General features: G+C 33.0%; 2 protein-coding genes across 2 annotated transcripts; one reads left to right on the forward strand and one right to left on the reverse strand.

Moving 5' to 3' along the window:
* The first annotated feature begins 3,518 nt into the window (after positions 1-3,518).
* On the forward strand, positions 3,519-4,211 carry LOC114342006 (uncharacterized). Its single transcript, XM_028292804.2, has one exon. The coding sequence runs from the start codon at positions 3,519-3,521 to the stop codon at positions 4,209-4,211; it is 693 nt and encodes a 230-aa protein (XP_028148605.2).
* A 4,669-nt stretch (positions 4,212-8,880) lies between these two features.
* LOC126892225 (uncharacterized) lies at positions 8,881-10,374 on the reverse strand. Its single transcript, XM_050661727.1, has 2 exons — positions 10,010-10,374; positions 8,881-9,925 (listed from the first exon to the last, which is right to left on the reverse strand). The coding sequence occupies exons 1-2, from the start codon at positions 10,217-10,219 to the stop codon at positions 9,317-9,319; spliced, it is 819 nt and encodes a 272-aa protein (XP_050517684.1). The 5' UTR covers positions 10,220-10,374; the 3' UTR covers positions 8,881-9,316.
* Between the last annotated feature and the right edge of the window lie 12,102 nt (positions 10,375-22,476).

Below are 22,476 nucleotides of genomic sequence, written 5' to 3' on the forward strand. Positions count from 1 at the left end.
GAGGGACCCACATACTGTCAAATCAAGTGGTTGAAGTTTGTTCAAAGTGTGAGGAGGAAAGGTAATCATCACAATTCCCGCATTGGATGCTTTTTCTACTGCTTCAATAGACAGGTGCGATTCGTGATTATCTAAAAATAATATCACTCGTTCGTCCTTTGAACCGTTGACATGCTGGATGAAGTGGTCCTACTTACAATTAAAAAAACATATTTCTTGATAAAATTATTGCCAGATAACAAAAATATATTACATTTAAAGTTTTAATAATTTAATGAAAATATAGGTCTTGTAAATCGAAAAAAAAGATAAATATTTTACACAGATCAAAAATGTAAGAAAGTGATTTATTCAAAATGTAAGAAAGTGAGAGCTTTGGCTGCGTTCTTATCAGAACCAGCCAAACGCTTCTCTTCTACGAGATTTGTACGAGTTTGCAGTTCAGATTCACCGTCCAACTGAATGGACTTTTTCCCCTGGTGTATCGGTATATATTGCAGATTTTCGTGTTTTATTTCCACCAGCCACTCTCTTTCTTGCAGGTGCCTTGGTAAAAGGTCAGACCTTTGAGAAAGATTGAATAACCATTTAAATAAGCTATCACACGACTCCTAGTAATTAAAAAAAATCATCGATTTCGTCATCACGTCCGTATGGATGACATCACTCGTATGATATATATGTCAAAAAATAACGAATTTATTCGAAACATTTGCACCATACTGTATAGAGCTCTGTGTTGAGGAAATCTACATTTTGTAGATTTTGATGTACTAGGCTGATTAAGTTCATCGGGATCTAAAAAAATATGCTTGCTCGTTTACATTGTAAGTTCACTTAACTGATAGCTTACCCATTGCTTGTAAATTATCTGGTGTGTTGGCATCTGTAAAATATTGTTTATTGTAATACAAGGTTAAGTAACTTAGTATAGTAATATCAACAAATGTAGACTCTCATGCTATTTAGAAACCATGTTATTCCTTACCTTCATTTCCAACATTATTTGGGACTAGTGTTGCTTGCTCCCTAATATTTACGCTCATATCTTCTTCATCTGTAGAAATAGAAAAAGTTTATTTTTCTGACTGTGACACTATTAGCGTGCTTAGGTTTATCATCATCATCTTTTGGATAATCCAGGTCTATGTTAATCTCTGCTAAAGATTTTCAATTATATGAAAGTGGTACTGATCTTTTCTCCATTAGTTTCAACAGTTTGGAAATTTTAGCTGTCTGATATATATCTACTGGCAACCTATAAAATCACTTTTATATTTTTGAGGTAATGAAAGATTTTTCTTACTCATAGAGTTCCTTGTGGGTTTTTGGGTATGGCCCATAAAATTTGAAAATTGCTTTTCTTCGCCTTTGGTCAAATTAAGAAGTTGCATCACACTTGCTATATATTTCCGTAGTCTATTGCTAAAAATTGCTCCCTCAGTTTCTACCTTTATTTTATTTGTGAGCATTCTAATTGCAACATCTCCTTTTCCCTATTTGATGGTACTTCCAAGAGTTGCAAATAAAGATTCGTTATCAGATAATATATATTTTTTGTCCGGTGGCACCCAAAATCCCGACGGCCAAAATCCCTATTCGCGGTGTGCAAGTACTTGGAGGGGATACGCGAAACGCACGTGCGCGAGCAGCGGAGAAAATTTGCATTTTTCTTCGCAAATAATCCATATTGTCAATTGAAATTGTCATATTGACATATTTCATATAACTACTGTAATTGAAGAAAATGGGATTTCGCAAATGCTGTGTTAAAAAATGTAAAAATACAACAAAAAATTGTCAGGTTAAGTTCTATTCATTTCCAACTATTGAGCACAAATTAATACAAAGAGAAAAGTGGATTTCCATCATAATAAAACAAAAGTAAGTACTATTATTCATTAATCCTAAATTATGCATTTTTGCGCCCGATTTTATAATCAATTTGAAGTGAATATTAAATAAAAGTTCACTTTTAAGTGTAAATTTCAGTTTTATTATACCATAAATTATACCATAAACCTCTCTTAAAGAACGTTTAAAGTTCACTTTAAACTCAAAATCAATTTCATTGTTTAAATTTTAGTTTCTTGAAATTAAAAAAAAAATGCTGAATATTACGTATTTATTCAGTTACTTATTACGTTTGTTCTAGCATCAGAATGTTTGAAACTATCAGAATCAAATCAGAAGCATGCGCATTTTATTGATGGCGTTTAAAGTCAAAGATTTTGTGGGTGGAATTAATTGTTTGAGGTTTATAAATTTTAAATGAAAGTAATACACATGTTTCGACTATATTACTTACCATTATTTACGTGTATAACTTTCATTTTCAATATTAATAGTCTTGAAAATTTAGATGTGTACTTGTATGAAAATTGTATATCTAATCTAACCTCAAAATTAAAATATTTACTCCGTATTTACTCCGAGAGAAAAAAGCCAAAAAGCGTTCTAGCAAAAAACAGTTTGTGGATTGAACATAGGCAGTAAAGCAGTACAATAATCTGGTGTCAAACCATACAAAATTACATGCTAGAACAAACCTATTATGTATAACTAATTACTGGGACCAATATTATGATGATGTATTATTTGTTTCTTGGAAAGGTTGGGATTGACAAAAGATACAGTTATGCACTTTTAGTCTAAAATAAATAAACCCTACTTAAAGTGTACTTTAGGTGGTCATTATGAAATCAGACCTTAATGTTTCTCCACAAATTGATATGATATGCAATTATTAAAGTGAATTTAATTAATTTTATCTTGCAGTGGATATGACAGCAATTGGAATCCTACATCTTCTCACCTAATCTGCAGTGCCCACTTTATTGGAAATAAAAAAGGAATAAATACACTCGGTGCTAATTATGTACCAACAATATTTTCTACTTTTCTAATAAGCCTTGTCTACAAAAACGTTCACCACTAATTGTAGATAATAAGCCTATCAGTTGTGAGGATGAACAGCACCTGAAGAATTTGGAGTCAGAAATAACAGCCAATTCAATGAGTGAAAATGAGTGTGATATGGTACAAGAGGAGTCAGTGGCTGGTACCTGTGGCAATAAAAGTGATCAAGCATGTCAAGTTGATATTTTTGTTAGTTGTGATAGTGTTGAAAAAATTCTGTGTTGTAATAGATTCATTTTTGGACCTAATTGTTGTGAAGCAGAAACTCAAACTGAAATTAATATACCACAAAGTGATTTAACAATAAATACCAAAAAAAAAATTCATAAAAAATGTGGTACACCATCAAAAGTTCTTGTGAATACAGCAGTTGGATCTGATTTTCCATACAATGAATTTAATGGTGACGAACTTCGTTTCGAAGGGGTTGTTACGAATGATGAACAATTAACAGGTCTCGCTGGTGTATCTTTTGATACTTTTAACTATTTATTAAATAAAATGAACGTTAAAAAAATATTCAGGTATCCAAAAAAATTAGGCTATTCATTTTTCTGTTAAAAATAAAAACTGCCTTAACATTTGCAGCAATAAGCTCAATGTTTTCTATTCATCGAACAACAGTATCAAGAATATTTTATTCAACTTTAGATAATCTAGCTGAAGCAACTGCAACATTAGTATTTTGGCCAGATAAATTAAGTGTCCGAGCAACAATGCCAGATTGCTTCAAACCAAACTATAGCAATACTCGTGTCATTATTGAATGTACTGAATTTAAAATTGATGTGCGTTCTGCAGTAGATCATCGCGTGTATTGTTATTCTAATTATAAAAAAGGATTTACTCTCAAAGTGTTAATTGGTATTACTCCCAGTGGCTTCATCTGTTTCAAGTCACCTGCAGTAGGTGGTAGAAAAAGTGATTCTCAAATCACAATTGAATCAGGTTTAATTGATCTATTAGAAGAAGAGGATGTAGTATTGGCTGACAAAGGATTCCCAGATATCCAAACTGTGATTGACAGTCAAGGCAAAAAAATTCTTCTTGTTATGCCACCTTTTTTAGAAAGAAAAAAAGAATTTTCTCAAGAGGAAACTGAGCAAACATATACTATAGCTAGAGTCAGGATACACGTGGAAAGAATAATGCAAAGGCTGAAGACTTATAATATTTTAAATAAAATACCTGAATATTTGTTTGACAACGTCGATGACATAATACATATATGCTGTGTATTAGTTAATCTACAGCCTCCAATATTTGCTGAAAAAAGTGAAAACAATAATTGAATGGGTCCGCTGAATAACGTTGTAAGCGCTACATTGTTCGTCTTTTAGAAGTCGAAGAAACAGTTAAGACATTGTGATACTGCTGAGTTTAAACATTTTAAGGGTGAGTAATACAGTTTATAATTTGTATTTACAAACTTTATTGCTAACTCTTAAAATGTTTAAGTTTGCCTTTGTTATAATTTTAAAATTATTTTGCGATTTCTTAAAAACGAGTGATGTGGCGCTTACAACGTTATTTTGCGGACCCATTCAATTATTGAAGGGTTTTCATCTCTGCTATTTTTAGCAATATTTTTGTTCTTTCTGTGTCAGGTTGTGTTTCTGCTGTGTCTGTCATTATTGGTCTGATGACTGTTTTGTAAATTCTTCCTTTCATTTCTTTTCCGATATTTTATTTCTCCATATTGTATCATTCAGGCAAACTGTGGCTCTGTGTGCTCTATTCACTTGATATTCCACTTCTGTTTTAAACTTTCAATAGCTAGAAGTATCTCTCTTCAATCCGGACCCCGGTGGGAGTTTAGAGGTCAACATGATGTCATGTATTCTCCGTCTTCAAAGATCTCTGTCTCTGGTCATTTCTTTTAACTCATGTATAGTTCGCTTTTATATTCCTGTAATTTGATCGATCCATCTTGTTGGGGATCTTCCCCATGGTCTTCGGCCTTCCACCTTATATAATGAGTCTTTCCATATTTTCTGTGTTTGCTCTCATAACATGTCCAAAGTATGTTAATTATTGAAGATGAACTTTATTGGAGAGTCGTTGGCTAACGTTTAGCTTTTTTAAAATTTAATTATTAACATTGAACATATTAATTGAATTATTATAACATTCGTCTCCAATAGAACATTTCAGTGGCATCTATCTTTCTTCTTTCCGATTGTATCAGGGTTCAAGATTCACATCCGTGAATATTAAGTCATCAGCTGTTGCATTATTCTTTCCACGTGCATCCTGACTCTAGCTGTAGTATATGTTTGCTCAGTTTCTTCTTGAGAAATTTTTTTTTTCTTTCTAAAAAAGGTACCTAGCATAACAAGAAAATTTTTTTTGACTTGCTGTCAATTATAGTTTGGATATCTGGGAATCCAAATTGTGGTTTGAGAATCACTTTTTCTACCACCTGCAGCAGGTGACTTGCAATCATCTTTACTTTGAGAGATCAGTTTTGCATCATCTGCATAGCAGATTATTTTAAATTGTTTTTCTCCTAGTGGGTATCTTTTTTTAGTTCTTATTTTTTTTTATTATTTCATCCATGATCAGGTTGAGCATTAAAGAACTCAGGGAATCCCCCCGTCTTATTCTATTGCCAGCTTCAATTGGGTCAGTTAGTCCATCTTTTACTTTACTATTACTTTTATTGTATGGTTATGGTAGGTATATGTCTTCGAACATTTTCATTATTTCTAGAGGTACCTCTCTTGAGTATAACAAATGGACAACACCCTTTAATTTTACCCTGTCAAATGCCTTCTTAAGGTGCACTAAATAAATATCGTCTGTTTTATTAACGTTTCGACGCCCAAATCGGGTGTCGCCAAAATACAAAATACTACTAAATTAAACAAAAATGTTGTTGCTAAGTAAAGGCCGCGTCCCACCATCAAATAATTTGATCAAACTGGTTTGAGCAAACTGAAAGTGACAGTTAGTGACGTCACATCCTGAGTGTTCATTGTGGATAATAATGAAAAATTTTAATTTTAAGTAAAGAACAAAGAAGTTAGACAACTCAATACAAAAAATTGATCAAACTAGACTGATATTGAGAGCACAGATTTTTAGAATTTCAAAAAAACTGCAATTGTGACGTCACTTTGACGTACTTCCGGAGTTTGCTCAAATTATTTGGTGGTGGGACGCAGCCTTAACATCTAATAACACCCGATTTGAGCGTCGAAACGTTAATAAAATTATTTTTTCAATTTAATTGTGGCTTATTTACCATATTAATAGTTAATCATAAAAATGCCACAAGAAAATAGCTTCAGAACAAAATATGCTGGTTTGTTGTATTCTAATGATTTCTCTTTAACTTGCCTCAGTATAAATATACCATTGGTGAATAATCTTGCTGACTTAAAACCTTTTTGTTCCTCTGCTAATGTTATAACTTCATTAAGTTTGTTTTTTATCACTTTGGTTGTTAATTTTAGTGTTGTGTTTAATAAGTTAATTCCTTTGTGAATAAATAAATGGTCAATAAAAAAATATTTTTATTTCTTCTTATTGCGTGTAATATACTTAATCCCTCCAAAAAATAAATGGTGTATTGAATATGGTTTAATGCAATAATTAATAAAATAATTAACACATTATTAACATAATTTATTTATTTAATATAATATGGGTTAAAGGACAAAACTTAAATTACTTATAATCTAAAATCACAAAATAACTTTTTAACCAACTGTTGAGTCAAAGGGAAAAGTTTTAGTCGTGTAGAAAATCATGTTAAGAATGTAGAAGAATTAAGAAAAATGGAGAAAGCTATTTAAATCAAGCACATATAATTAGACAAACTTCAGTCAGCTCTGAGCCATATGATGCAAAACTATATGTAAGTAAAAGAATGTTTACAGATGATGTGTCTTGCAATTGTGTGTACAATAAAAGTAAAAAATGCAAGCATGTTGCTGCTCTTACTTATTTTGTAAATCATGAAGAAGGTTTAACAAAGACAGATCATGGACAGCATTGGGGTAAGCCCAGTATAAGTCAAATATCAAAAGAAAAGTACTCTAAGGGGAAGTTTTTTTATGAAATGAGAACAAAAGCTAAACAGCCGAAAGAGTATTTCAAAATCATGTAATGATAGATCCAATTTTAACTTTAAAAAACCCTTCACCATTACAATTAATCTATGCAAGTATGAATTTAGATGACAGTAAACATGTAATTGCAGATTTACTCACAGAAATAACAAAAGGTGTTGAAACAAATTTAAAATTAGAAGAATGTCATAGAAAATCTATTGTTGTTTGCAGCAGAATATCCAGTGTGTTTAATTGAGCTTGATATTCCTAATAATTTAAAAGACTTTTATAAAAATCATATATTTTTGTGCAGTGAAGATATTTTAAAGCTATCTTGTGATAATCTTGGACAAGCGAAAGATAAAAATTGGTTTTTATCTAGAAAAAAAAAGAATATCGGCTAGTAAAAATGCACATGAAATAAAGTGTAGAAAAACAAAAAATTTAGAGAAATTATTATCGGAAATGATTTCTGATAAAACATTTTCTTCTAGATCAACAAAATATGGAAACCTCAATGAATCCAATGCAAGAGAATTGTATGAAAAGCAATTTAACGTACAAGTAATTTTAACTGGATTCACGGTCAGTAAGTTCCAACATGGCTAGGTGCAAGTCTTGATGGTGTTGTTGTTAAAAATGGTATTATTTTAAGAATAGTAGAATTTAAGTGCCCTGCAAGCTGTGAGGAAAAACCTATTGTTGATGAAAGAAAATCCAATGTGCCATACTTAAAATATGAAGGAGGATGTTTTTTTAAGCAAAAGTTATATTGAAAATATCAAAATCGAGATCATTTAATAGCCCCATGTATATATCCAATGTATTGTGAATACCATAGATTGTTCTGTGGAAAGGAAATTTGAAAACATAGTAATGTAGAGTTATTGGGGAACTCTTGAACATGAGAAAAATTTATAATAAAAGAACATTTTTTAACATTGTACCTTCATAGGACGAACCTTAAAATTTTGAGAAAAGGATGGACTAGGGTCCAAGTGTAGCTCTGGCTTGATAAGCTATATACTACACAAATTTTCTGATATATTGTTCAAAAATAAGTTTTTTCTATAACCGTGTTAAAAATGCAATTTTTAGCACTCCATTAAAAATGTTACTTTAAGGCACTAGTGCTTTAAAATTTTTAAGGCACGTCAGTTCGTATTGACTGTATATGCAATTTTGATGTAATGTCAAAAAAATATAAAATTGGAATGTCAGTCAAGTTCAAGTAAAAGTTTTTGTAGTTATTGTCCTGTAATTACGTTTGTAGAAAAAATATTGTATGATATGCGTGTTAAAAAGTACATTTTTAAGGCACTCATGTGAATTGCTGAACACGCTTTCGCTCATTCTGCAAACTTTCATATGCGTGCCTTAAACGTGTACTTTTAACACTTATATTATAAAAATAACTATTATGGTTTTATTATTATACATTAAAATCCAAATAACTAATGGCAATTAAATAAATAACTACAGTTAAGTATAAAGTTAAATCATAAAGGATGGACATTAGTCTAAACAGACATCAACTTAAAAATGTAAAGTTTAAACTCAAACCAGCTCCTAGACATTAATGATTACTTCATGATTTATCAAAGAAATGAATAATTTGTAGATATATGAGAGGTCAAAGCTTAAAATTACACATTGGTAAAGATATAGCAACAAATTATGTAATGAATCTTAAGGACCCCATTCAGTCCTATGAAGGTTAACAAAAAGAATTAATATTTCACTTAAGATATTAGAAAGTATCATTGTTACCTTTTTTATTTAATAATTTATACACTTCAGGTAAGTAGTGTATAAAATAAAAACTTTCACACTGGAGCACAACAGCTTTTATAAATGTCTCATCACGGTAAACAGGAACACAATAACTACCCACTGGTGACCATAAAAATAAATCACAGATGCTTTGGCCACTAATGTACATTTGCATTTGGCACTGTGTGTAGTACATATGACTTTTGCTTAAAAGAAAACATCCTCCTTCATATTTTAAGTATGGCACATTGGATTTTCTTCCATCAACAATAGGTTTTTTCTCACAGCTTGCAGGGAACTTAAATTCTACTATTCTTAAAATAATACCATTTTTAACAACAACACCATCAAGACTTGCACCTAGCCATGGTTGGAACATACTGACTGTGAATCCAGTTAAAATTACTTGTACGTTAAATTGCTTTTCATACAATTCTCTTGCATTGGATTCATTGAGGTTTCCATATTTTGTTGATCTAGAAGAAAATGTTTTATCAGAAATCATTTCTGATAATAATTTCTCTATAGTTTTTGTTTTTCTACACTTTATTTCATGTGCATTTTTACTAGCCGATATTCTTTTTTTTTCTAGATAGAAACCAATTTTTATCTTTCGCTTGTCCAAGAGTATCACAAGATAGCTTTAAAATATCTTCACTGCACAAAAATATATGATTTTTATAAAAGTCTTTTAAATTATTAGGAATATCAAGCTCAATTAAACACACTGGATATTCTGCTGCAAACAACAATAGATTCTCTATGCAAACATGACATTCTTCTAATTTTAAATTTGTTTCAACACCTTTTGTTATTTCTGTGAGTAAATCTGCAATTACATGTTTACTGTCATCTAAATTCATACTTGCACAGATTAATTTTAACGGTGAAGGGTTTTTTAAGGTTAAAATTGTATCTATATCATCACATGATTTTGAAATACTCTTCGGCTTTTTAGCATTCATTCTCATTTCATAGAAAAACTTCCCCTTAGAGTACTTTTCTTTTGATATTTGACTTATACTCGGTTTACCCCACTGCTGTTCATGATCTGTCTTTGTTAAACTTTCTTCATGATTTACAAAATAAATAAGAGCAGCTACATGCTTGCATTTTTTACTTTGATTGTACACACAATTGCAATACACATCTGTAATCAATCTTTTATCATCAATCTAAAACAAAGAAATAAATCATTAACTATTGCAATTAGACACTTATTTGAAAAAATGTAGAATATTTAATAAACAGTAACTTACATATAGTTTTGCATAATATGGTTCAGAGGTGACAGAAGTTTGTCTAATTATACGTGCTTGAATTAAATTGCTTTGCCCATTTTTCCTTAATTCTTCAACATTCTTAACATGACTTGCTAGGACTAAAGCTTTTCCCTTTGACTCGGTGTTGGGTTGAAAAGTTATTCTGTGATTTATTTTCTTAAATCCTGTTTTGATAATTGCATCCATATAACAGGATGCATCCTAATCATACTACATTTTACTACATACAATACAAAATTCAGTTTTGACAAATCGTACAAAATCACAGCCTCCTAAAGCTAGCATCTTTAGGAGGCTGCGACAACGACAAAATATATGTTTACTGTTTACCCTTACATAACCTCAATCTTACTATTTCTTCTTATTCCTTTTTTTGGCACCGGCCTTGACAATTATCCAGCAACCAGGACCATATGATTGGCCAATATAATTAAAAGTGCGAAAAAAAGTGCAGGGCTATGAAACCAGGTGTCGCTTTTCCGAACTTGCACGGTCCCAATACGCCAGAATCTCGACACGCCAAAATCCCGACATACCAAAATCTCGACATGCCAAAATCCCGACATGCCACAATCCTCGCATAAGTAAAAATCGCGACAACTACATTTTGAATATTTATCGTTTTCTTTTTAAATGCAGTACCAAACAGTGACGGATCCAGGGCGGGGCGAACGGCCCCCCACTCAAACCAAGTGATTTAATTTTTTTTTATTTATATATAAATACTGTAAAAACATTCACTATTTTTTTATAGAAATTTAGCCAATCCACCCCCCTATTAACGATGCTGCATCCGCCACTGGTACCAAACCGTATATAGAGTATTGAAATTGAAAAACTAATTACTTACTAAGTACGGGTACTATTATTATGTATTTTAAAAGAGAAAATTATCAAACACTTAATTTTATAATGTAAAAGCTAACGACAAAAGTCCTAACCAACAAAATCAATAAACTAACAACTTTATCAGATGAACAACAAGGATTCAGATCCGGAAGATCCTGCGTAGACGCTGTATTTGTACTGAGACACATCACAGAAAAGGCCATTGAGTACAACAAACCAGCATATCTATGTTTTGTAGACCTGACAAAGGCTTTCGATCGCATCCAAGTCGAAGATGTCTTACATTTACTGTATAGAAGAAACATACCAATCAATATTATATAAACCATTGAAAACATCTACTTTCATAATTGAATACAGGCAAAGATAAATGGAAAACTAACGCAGTTTATACCAGTACAAAGCTGAGTCAGACAAGGTGACTCATTAAGCCCACTGATCTTTAATATAATAATGGACGAAATAATAGAAGCAGTACGTAAAGGTCATGGTTACAGAATGGGGAACAAAGAAATTTAAGTATTATGTTATGCAGACGACGTCGCATTAATAGCCGAGACAGAAGACGATCTCCAAAGATTAACACACATCTTCAATACAACAGCCAATAAATACAATATGATATTATCAGCAGAAAAAACCAAATGTATGACAACATCTAAATACCCACTACGATGTAAAATCGAAATTGATGGGAAAATAATAAAGCGGGAGGCAAGATTTAGATATCTGGGAATAGATATAACCAGTTATGGAGATGTTGAAGAGGAAGTACGACAACAAAGCTTAAAAGCAAGTAAAGCGGCGGGATCTTTTAATGACACAATCTGGAAGAACAAACATCTAAGACAAGACACAAAAGCAAGAATCTATAATGCAGCAATTAGACCTATATTAACATACACGGTGGAGACAAGGCCTGACACATCTAAAACGAGACGACTACTAGAAACAACAGAGATGAAAATACTCCGACGAATATCAGGGAAAAGTCTGTTGGATAAATTACGTTTTATATATGACCAAACTAACTCCAGTAGTAAGGAGGTAACCTAAGAACTGAATGCCCTCGTTGTTCTGCCAGTTTATCAATTACAGAATCTGACTGAAAATTTTGTGGTTTTACTATTTCTAGTTATTTGTTTTTTATTGGAACGCTTTGAGGTATTTCTAGATTTTTATTCCGCATAAATGATAAAATATCCGATTTTTTCGTACGGGTATTTGGAATTTTATAAAGTTACCGAGAATGATATGGAGCGTTATCCATAACTATTACCGAATTCGATGGTATATTTAGTAGCTGTTGTTGCAAAAACCATTTTTCGAACAATTCGCTAGACATGTCTTCGTAATAGTCAGTACACATTTTAATATTTTTGGCCGATATGAGAAGCGCGTTTTGAACTAATCCGTTTTTTACCTTCGTTTCGTTGGATATCCCTTCTAGGGCACTGTTCACAACATCTCTTGCTGTAGAATTACTGAAACTAGCTGCCTCTCGTATTTTATGTTGCACAGTCATGGTTCCTATTTTATGAGAAGCCACATGATTGTGCACTCTTCCGATAATAACGTTATGACCATTATTACAATCACCATCAGTCATTGCTGAAGCCCCACATGATTCTTCGCATGTCCAATAAATTCTGCCATTAGGAACACTTCTAACTTTGTGATAGGAGTACCCTTGAAATATTATTTTTTTGCCTCTCTTCGTAAATATAAACGTTGCCATTGCCACGATACACGGATACAACTAAGAAATTAACAGACTTTACTCTCAAAAGACTAATACACAGCAATTGACCTGTCATAAGAAAAATCACGTGATTTATCGTATGACAGCAGGATGCACTTATGTAGACGGAAGGCAAATTGAGCATTTTTTCTTGCTGGTATTACACAAAATCATAGAAAAATTAATTTTTTAAAGATACACAAAATTATTAATGGTCATACAATAAATTAATCATATTAGACTGTACAAGAGATGCCAGTAAAACAGAACAATAATGACAATAATGATATAATACGCTATGTTTCTTACAGTGATGGCATTGTGAAAATCAACGAAAGTTTCTTGGAATTTATTGAAATTGATGATTCAATGGCCGCGGTTTAGGTAGGTAGGGGAAACCGGGGCATATAGGAATGATCTATCCATTATTTTGTTGGTATTAGCTGTATTTATTGGGTTGTAGGATTTTTTATGGACTTTCGCATTGTTAATGAATTTCCATGCTTCACTGCATTGTCTACCTCCGATATAAGTATCTATTTCTTTGCACTTTTTATCCCATGTTTTTCTTTCCTTCTTGCATGATCTTTCGCCTATATAAAACATAACAATCTTTCTCTTGCATTCAGCCTGATCCGTTAGCTGTTTAGATTGAGCCAGTTGGGCCGTTCGAATAAAATGGTCTTGGAACCGTTTACATGGAAATATAACAGGTTGTATATAATTACCTATTGCGGTTCCAGCTAAAGCCAACGTTACCATAGTTCCCCTTTCTGCCGATGTCATCGCACTTACCTGTTTTACACCGTGTCGTGCAATAATTATCTTATATGATTTTGTACGGTAACAATTCCTGTCTCATCGACATTCCAAATATCTTTTGACTTAAGTTTATGTTTGTTTCAAAGCGCGTGTGTAGTTATAAAAAAACTGCCACATTAATTTTATTAAAGTTGGTAGCACGAGCAATGCTAGTGGCTTAAGACAGTCGTAAAGTTAAATTGGGGTCTCGTTCATAAATAGCTTGAGTCACACTTCTCCTGTATGACTCTGGATTTTTTTATATTTTTTGGCTAACATTATACAATGGTTCTAGTTTCTTTCGCTGTCAGTCTCAAATTAGATGCTGCACATGTTAGCAAATACTCGCTTGCCATAGACTCAGTTGCCAGTATTTCAATGTTTTCTCTAAACAACTGCAATATTTGTAAAGCTGATATTCCTTGAACAAAAGATATCTTGCATTGCATCTCATTTCACAAATTAATATGAAAAATCTCTTCAAAATACCAAACCTTTCAATAACAAGCAATATTTATAATGGAAGCACTTCAACTGCTGTAGTTGAGAACTGGATATTCCCTAGCAATACATTGTCCATAAATTCCTCATTTTATATACCCATAATATGCAAAAGTATTTAACAACTCCTAAAATAGAGTATTTCTAAATGCACTTCTATATTGCAGGATGATTATCGGTTATGTTGTTCTGTTCTTTAAATGACAAAATACTAATTAAAGTCAACGTTTTACTCTTTTCCATGATCTTATTTTACTTTTTATCTATATTACAGGTAACAGCAGATTTTATACAGAATTTCAGCACATTTTAAAGGTTATTTTTATAATTTTTTACAAATTTACAAAAATATTTAATGTCAATAGTCAAAATAAAAGATTCCTTTATGACATTGCTTGCACATGCGCAAATAGAGGAACGAATTGGACAAATTAACGTCACCTCCGGGGGCCGGGGTCGCCACCTGTCAAGGATAGAATTATGGTACGATGTTGCCAAAATTATTTTTGTTAATTGCATCGTTTATTAATTTATTTAGGCCCGGTCTTTTCACCTCCGAATAAATATTTAACGGGAAGTTTATCTGACAGATAAAAAAGTAGCGTCTTTTCACTCTGGAATAAAGTTATCCGGCAGATAAATTGACGTTAAATATTAAATATTTAACTGCCGAATAAAGTACCGAATAAAAAGTTATCTGGAAGATAAACTTTACTTTTTGTATATTTCATGGCTTTTGGTTACCGCGAAACTAAAAATATAACCTAAAATCTTGTAGGTCTGATTGAATTTATTACAAAAGTAAAATTTTGTTCTTTCTAAAAATTCTCAATCACAAATTTTATGTTATGATATTTTGTTTTTATACATACCTACTGTAATTTTTTGAGCAGAGTTATTAAGATATTAAATTAAAGATGGGTTATAATTTGGGAAATAATAGGTATGTATTATTGTATACCTACCCAACATAATATATTAATTTACAAGGAAAACAAGTTGTAAAAAATAAAAAATAGAATAGTTTTTTATGCCATCTTGCATAAGTACCTATCTTCAAGTTCCCACCAGAATAATCTGTGAAATTGGTAAATTTTTACCTCTAGTTTTGTTAAAAAATTGTTTATTTTTCTCATTTTTAAAAGAATGGTTTCTTTGAATTGCCAAATATTTTACGATTCCAAAATAAAAGTTACTGATATAGTAACTAGAATTATGTATGCACATGGTTCTCAAAAACAGTAGATACCTACCTTGAAAAAAAAAGCTGCATAGTTAAGTATCCAAAACATACTGGGTGTATCATGAATTTCTCAAAATTTTCAATCTATAGAATATAGGAAGACTGATTTTATATTCTGACAACTTCATAATACTCCCTGGATATGTTTTAAATAGGTACCTTCTTTCTAATATTTTTTGTGCCAAATATAAATAATTCTGTATTACTGCTGTTTAAATTCAGATCATAGCAGTAGGTCGTCTCCTGAAGCCATTTTTAATGAGTCCACAAATACATCCCTTTTTGTATATGGCAGAAAAAAAAACAATTAAATTGATTCAATTTTCCTATCTTACACTGAATCAATATATTTATAACATAGAGAGAGATGAAAATTAAGACAATTTTGAAAATAAATTGCTAAGTATAGACCAGGAATAAGCTAAATTATTGAATTTACTGAAGTTAAGATGTTTGATAACCTTATAAAAAATTTTGTGTTAAGCTTGTCACGCACGGGGAGCTATACTAAAATATATCTCATATCACTCACTATAGTAATGAGTAAGGCTGCATACACAGAACCAGTGCTGTTTTTTGACTGTACGCCGTACCGGTACCTCTTGGGACAAAAAATAAAAAAAAAACAACAAAATTATAGAAAAATTCTTTAATTTTTTCCTTGCTCCCAAATAGCTTTAAAACGCCCTTATTAAGGCTAAATTTAAAAAGTTTTCTCGGGGCGGACCTTCCTTATGAACACCCACCGAACATTGCGTACCGGAACCTGTATTGTAAGAAAAACAGCACTGCACGGAAATCTAATGTATATTATGGTTCCGTTTATGCAGGCTCACTTATTATTATAGTGAGCAATATGAGATGTAATATATCTATTATAAGTATACCTCCTGGTCAGTAACAAGCTTTATGGGGAAATAGAAGGATCATTAATATACATGTATCATTTTTTTATTCTTTATTTAATTGTCCTTTGTATAATTTAATTTTTAAATTTAATCTCTCTTCTGCCCTTTAATTTTCTCTGGCACGCTTGTGTTGTACTCTTTCCTCCTCTTTTTCTATCTGAAGCAATTGAGCGATGTTGAGTATTAGCGTTGTTCTTTCTTGTAATACATTCTCTAGTTTATTATTGGTAGCCTACTTCTGGAACTAGCTTTTTTCTTTAAGAACGCAGGATTCCATCTTCTAGATGTTTGTCATATCTGTAACTAATTTTTTTATTTAGAAAAGTGAAAGGTATCTACTAACCAATATTAAAATTAGGTTTTATTCTTGTTATTGGGATTCTTCAATTTAGCATGTAAATTATCCAATCTTTAAAAATATTGTGTTTTGATATACATAGTTGGTTTATCCCTAGTTTACTATTCAATATACCAATTGGATGGATTATAAATCTGTAGCGTTTTGACAATGATCGATATGTCCATCTAGCCTAATTTTTCAGGAGAGCATTTTGAAAGTTTGAATCATATTTTGCCAACCCAAAAACGAAAAGTAATCAACATAAGAAATCAAGTAATACATCAAGTTCTGGCCTACCTAATACAGAGAAACCCCGATTATCTGTGCTCCTCGGGATCCTCCATATTCTCCTCTTCTTCTGCAACAAAAGTTGGAATGGTATAATCCATAGACGGAGCTTGACGTTCTGGGTTTGCTTGATAAACCTCTTTCTTTTTAATATATCTTGATAAAGACATGTAGCTTAGATTACAAGAGGCCGCAGCATCTCTTAAACTTTTACCCCTTAACATAACCTCTTCAAAGTTCAGGTCGTAGATTTCGAGACTAGCAGTGGCTCTATCAATCTTTCAATTCTCTATCAATTCTTTTGTGCCTCTATTAATTCTTTTTTTCCAAACACGATGCGCACACAAAAGATCACTACAACGTTTTGAGACGTGAAACCATACAACTTACGAAAAAATAACACAACACTTCACAAATACTAAGACATATATAAATTCAAATATAATTTTGAAGAAAAACTTACTTTTTCTACAACCATTTTCAAAGTTCACTTTTTTTAATTTAAGGCGCATCAACCTATATGGTTATTAGCGCCGCTCGGTATTACAAAGTTTATGTTTACAATTGTTGATACATAGATCGATACATAAATTAACATTAATACATAATATCATTGATTTTCATATACATTGATTTTTACAGTGTTGATGTTTATAATTGGTTGTAGATCCCTATTGATTTCAAAAAACTTAAAACTGACGAAAAGTCACAGTCCCTTTCTAAACATTCACGTATCGTTATCGGTAGTTTACACTTTTTCCGGTTATTTGCATATGCCGGGCATTCAAGGAATATACAGGGTGTCCAGAAACTCTACCGACAAACGAAGACAGGAGATTCCTTAAATAATTTTAATATAATTCAGCCCAATTCACCTAGTCCGAAAATGCTTCTTAAAGGATCTAGAGCTCTTTGAAGATGGCGTCATGAAATTAGTTTTTCTTAAATACCTCTAGAACGCTTCTATTTAGAAAAACGAAAATTGGTATGCATATTTACTTTTCAGAGATGAATTGATTCCATCCATTGCAAATTTCTAGTACCGTTCATAGGCGTCCGTATTGGGTAGAGCAACGGTATTTTATCGCATAACTTTTTTGTCCTTAACTTTTATGCATTTCTGACACCGGATTATTAAATTGTGAGGTATTCTAGTACTAAAAGGTACTCTTGTTTTAAGTCGGTAGGACACACCGTTTTCTAGAAAAATCGATTTGAAAGTTTTTCGTTTTTGGAATTTGAAAAAAAAAATTGAAAGAACTTTTCAACAAAAAACGAAGTATTTTACCAACATAAAGTAAGAGTAACTTTTAGTACTCGAATATCTCATAATTTAATAATCTAGTGTCCAAAATGCTCAAAAATTCAAGACAAGGAAGGTATGCTATAAAATAACAGTTGACCTACCCAAAACGGACGCCTATGACCAGTACTAGAAATTCGCAATTAATGAAATCGATTTATCTCTGGAATATAAATGAATGTACCAGTTTTCGTCTTTCTAAACAGTTTTTTTTTGAATTTTTTTTTTTAATTCATAAAGCGAAAAATTTTCAAATCGATTTTTCTAGAAAACGGTGTGTCCTACCGATTTAAAACAAGAGTACCTTTTAGTACTAGAATACTTCACAATTTAATAATCCAGTGTCAGAAATGCATAGAAGTTAAAGATAAAAAAGTTATGCGATAAAATAACCGTTGCCCTACCTAAAACGGACGCTTATGATCGGTACTAGAAATTTGCAATAGATGGATTAGACTTATATCTTGAAGATAAATACGCGTAGCAATTTTTGTTTTTCTAAATAGAAGCGTTCTGGCGGTATTTAAGAAAACTAATTACAAGAGGCCATCTTCAAAGAGCTCTAGCTCCCTTAGGAAGCATTTTCGGACTAAGTAAATTGGGTTAAATTATCTTAAAATTATCTGAAGAATCTCCTGTCTTCGTTTGTCGGTAGAGTTTCTGGACATCCTGTATGTTTTACACTTAAGCTGTTACCGCACATTGGATTTACACTTCCAGTAATATGGTATACATGTGTTAGCCGTGTATGTCCTAATCTCAGTCTGTTTAATATAGTCTGCTCTTTCCTGTTGGTACACTTACTCTTCCATCTTGTAACTGTTGTTTTTATTTTATGTACTGCAACTTTTGTTGAGACTGGTTCCAGGTTTGAAGCCACCGTTCACTTAGTGTGGAGTTTACCTAGTGATTAAAATCTTTCTTGTATGTAGTGTCTGTTAACTCTTCGTTGTTAACTGAAGATTTGGCTACAACATCTACTCTTTCATTGCCATGTATAGCTATATGCGACGGAATCCACATAAAATTTACTATGGAATTCTTTTGCTGAAGTTGGTACAGGCCCGTTTTACCGAATAGGCACGTGCCTAGGACGCTAGGTTTTGGGGGGCGCAAAAAAAAATTGCCGTGGTTGTATCAGCATGCCTCATTTATTGCGCCGCTGCCGAAAGCCGACATCTGACCCAAATCACAGCCCGCCCGGCGCTCCGCGCTGTACTTAACGTGCCACTTGTGGCCGTGTGCCAGCCACACAGCCCGCCTCGCGCCCCCTTCCACCGCCACTGGTTGCTAGTCAACCACGCTCGGCCTCTCTCTCCGCCCGCACCCCGACCACCCTCCCCACTTCCTACCGTGGATTGATTACGCCTGTCACAACTTGAAAATCTGTAGTTGTTGTTGTTTCCTTTTTTGGATGATTTGTGACAACGTGTATCATTATGAATTGAAAGTATATTCTTTTGTCCTAGTCAATGTGATATCTGTAGGTGCTGAAGTGAAGACTGAAGACTGTGGTAGTGGTGTGGTTTAATATCGGTATAGTATAGTGTGACCACAGATAAAAGAAGTTCTTTTATCCATGTTGTGACCCTCTTAGTATTTTGAACAATATACTGTGAAACAAATTCTGTGATCAAGAAGAAGGGACAATTTATTTGCGCGTAAGTAAATTGAATAGAAGTAACACAGCAAATTGTGATCTAATTTTATAAAGTAAAATACAAGCAATAAAACTCATTCCAAAGGTTATGCTCATATACAACATTATAATAATGTATTAATTTTATTGATAGGGCGGTTTTTTAATAAAGTCGTGTGTTATTGAGCTTCTCAAAGGAATCGTAATGAGTTCTTCAAAGCCAAGTGGTTCCGAGTTTCGTAAACGAGCGGCTGAAAAACACCAAAAAGAGCAAAATGTTTTGAAAAAGATCCCCAAAATATCCGGATTTTTCAAGGTTGCGCCAAAACCACAGATAAACCTACAAAATCCGTCTTCGTGCAATCCAGTAAAAAATGACCCCCTAAGAATTCTCATTCATCCATCAACGTCGGCCGCAGTAGATTCAACAACTGCAATCGCACACAGCATACCTAACTCAGAAAAAAACCTGGAAGTAGAACGCCCGAAAATCAAGCCTACGGACTCAGTTGAAGACCAATATAATTTTGAGACTAAAGAGAAAGACCCTATTCATTCTCCAACGTCGGCCGAATTAGATACAACTATTGCAATTGTGCACGAGCACGACAGTAACTCAAACTCAGACACAAACCTCGTAGTAGAAAGTGTGAAGCCCAAAGACCCAGTTGAAGACCAATACGATTTTGAGCTTGAAGACCCGGCATCATGGAATATCAAAAATGAATCGCAAGTAAATAAAATAATAAGTTCTGAATTTGATCAAAATCTTCTGCAAGCTGATTTTTCAAAGTCTGAACATCACGGCGATGGAAAAAGTAAGGTGAAACGGAAGCTTTCGGTCAACTTATTTCTTGTCACGCTTCCGAACGGAGAAAAGATCAAAAGAGACTGGCTTATTTACTCGCAATCAACAGGGCAGGTATTTTGTAAATTCTGCCTTATTTTTCAACCAGAGGACAAATCCACATCTTTTAACAAAGGGTTTAATGATTGGAAAAATTCCTTTGCATTAGCTGAGAAACATGAAAAATCTGACGACCACAGGGCTAATGTTTTGAAATTTATTTTGAGGAAAAAGACCACATCTATGTCACCAAACAAATTCAAAGTCAATACCAGGAAGAAGTGAAATATTGGCGAGAAATATTGACAAGAGTTGTGTCTGTTGTAAAATTTTTGTCGAGTAGAGGTCTCCCATTTAGAGGTGATAACCAAACGTTTGGATCTACATCAAACGGACTTTTTCTAGGCTGTCTTGAGCTGATAAGTGAATTTGATCCGTTTCTCGCTTAACACATGGTAACAAAGGCAAAGGTAGTGTATCATACCTTTCGTCTGACATTTGCAATGAATTTATTGAGATTATGAGCAAAGAAGTACTGAAACAAATCTTGAATGAAATCAGGCAAGCTCGCTATTTCTCTTTAATCATAGACTCCACACCTGACGTGTCGCACACAGACCAATTGGCTGTAGTACTTCGGTATGTTTCATTGCCCAATGCTTGCGCCAACGAACGCCTGATACAACTCTTACCAAGTGTATGCCACAAATCTGGAAGTTTGGAAGAAGCAACCCTCAGTTTACTTGAGAAACTTGAGCTGGATATCGATAACTGTCGTGGACAAAGTTACGACAATGCATCAAACATGTCGGGCATATACTCAGGTCTTCAGGCAAGGATTAAAAGCAAAAATGATCTTGCTGACTATGTACCATGTGCAGCCCACTCACTAAACCTTGCTGGGTGTTTTGCTGCCGAGAAGGCGTGTCCAGAAGCCACAATATTTTTTACATTCGTACAAGGGCTGTATGCTTTTTTCTCGGCATCCACTTACAGGTGGAACATCCTAAAAAGTCATATTGAAAAGATTAACGAAGGAAAATCAAAGAAAGATCAGAGAAAGCTAATGGTAAAACCCCTGAGTGACACAAGATGGTCTGCTAGGGCAGACGCCATTCGAGCTTTAAAAATAAGTCGACATGAATTAAAAGATGCTCTTGAAGAGCTAAATAAAGACAATACTCAGACACCAGCAACACAATGCACAGCCGCTGGGTTTCTAAAAACACTTGGACATTTCCAAACCACGTTATTAACTGTGATCTGGGACGAAATTCTCGAGAGAGTTGATAAAACAAGTAAGACTGTAACAAAATTAAGAAAACTTCTGTTGGAGTGAAAGTAAAAAGATATACTCCAACAGAAGTAAGAAAAAAAAGACTAAGTAATAAAATAGTTGGGGCTCTTTATGAAAATAAAAATGAAGGGGCTTCAGCAGTGAAGCCGAAGTCGGAAAAAAAAATACTACTTTGCAGTCGTACTGAAGAAAGGGGGATTAGAAGGGATAGAAGTAGAAGTGGGAAGAGACAGGGGCAAACTGAATAGAGTTGGCTAGCTATAGATGCAAGAGAGCAACTTGACACTCAAGGATGGATACGGCTCGTTTGCATGCCTGTCGAAGAACAGTAGCTCTATATAGATAGTAATGATGACTAAAAGATGAAATAATAAAATAAGAATAATGTACTGAAACTGAATGGAGATGAATAATGACTAAAAACGAACAAAATAAATAAAACTAACTAATCATGGGCGCCATGAAAATGACCTTCGATCATTTTCCCAGGTATCTTACACTGCTTTCCAATATTAAATATATTAAACCTGTAATAATGAACATAAAGGAATAATAAAATTCATGATATACAAAATAAATAAATATTTATTAAAAATAACTACTAGATTTTTGACAATCTCTGAGTTACACAAAGTGTATATCATGTGACTCTAAAATGACATAAGTTATACAAAAAGTCATCTCTA

The sequence above is a fragment of the Diabrotica virgifera genome, chromosome 9 (assembly GCF_917563875.1).
Source record: "Diabrotica virgifera virgifera chromosome 9, PGI_DIABVI_V3a".
In the NCBI taxonomy this organism is placed as follows: Eukaryota; Metazoa; Arthropoda; class Insecta; order Coleoptera; family Chrysomelidae; genus Diabrotica; species Diabrotica virgifera.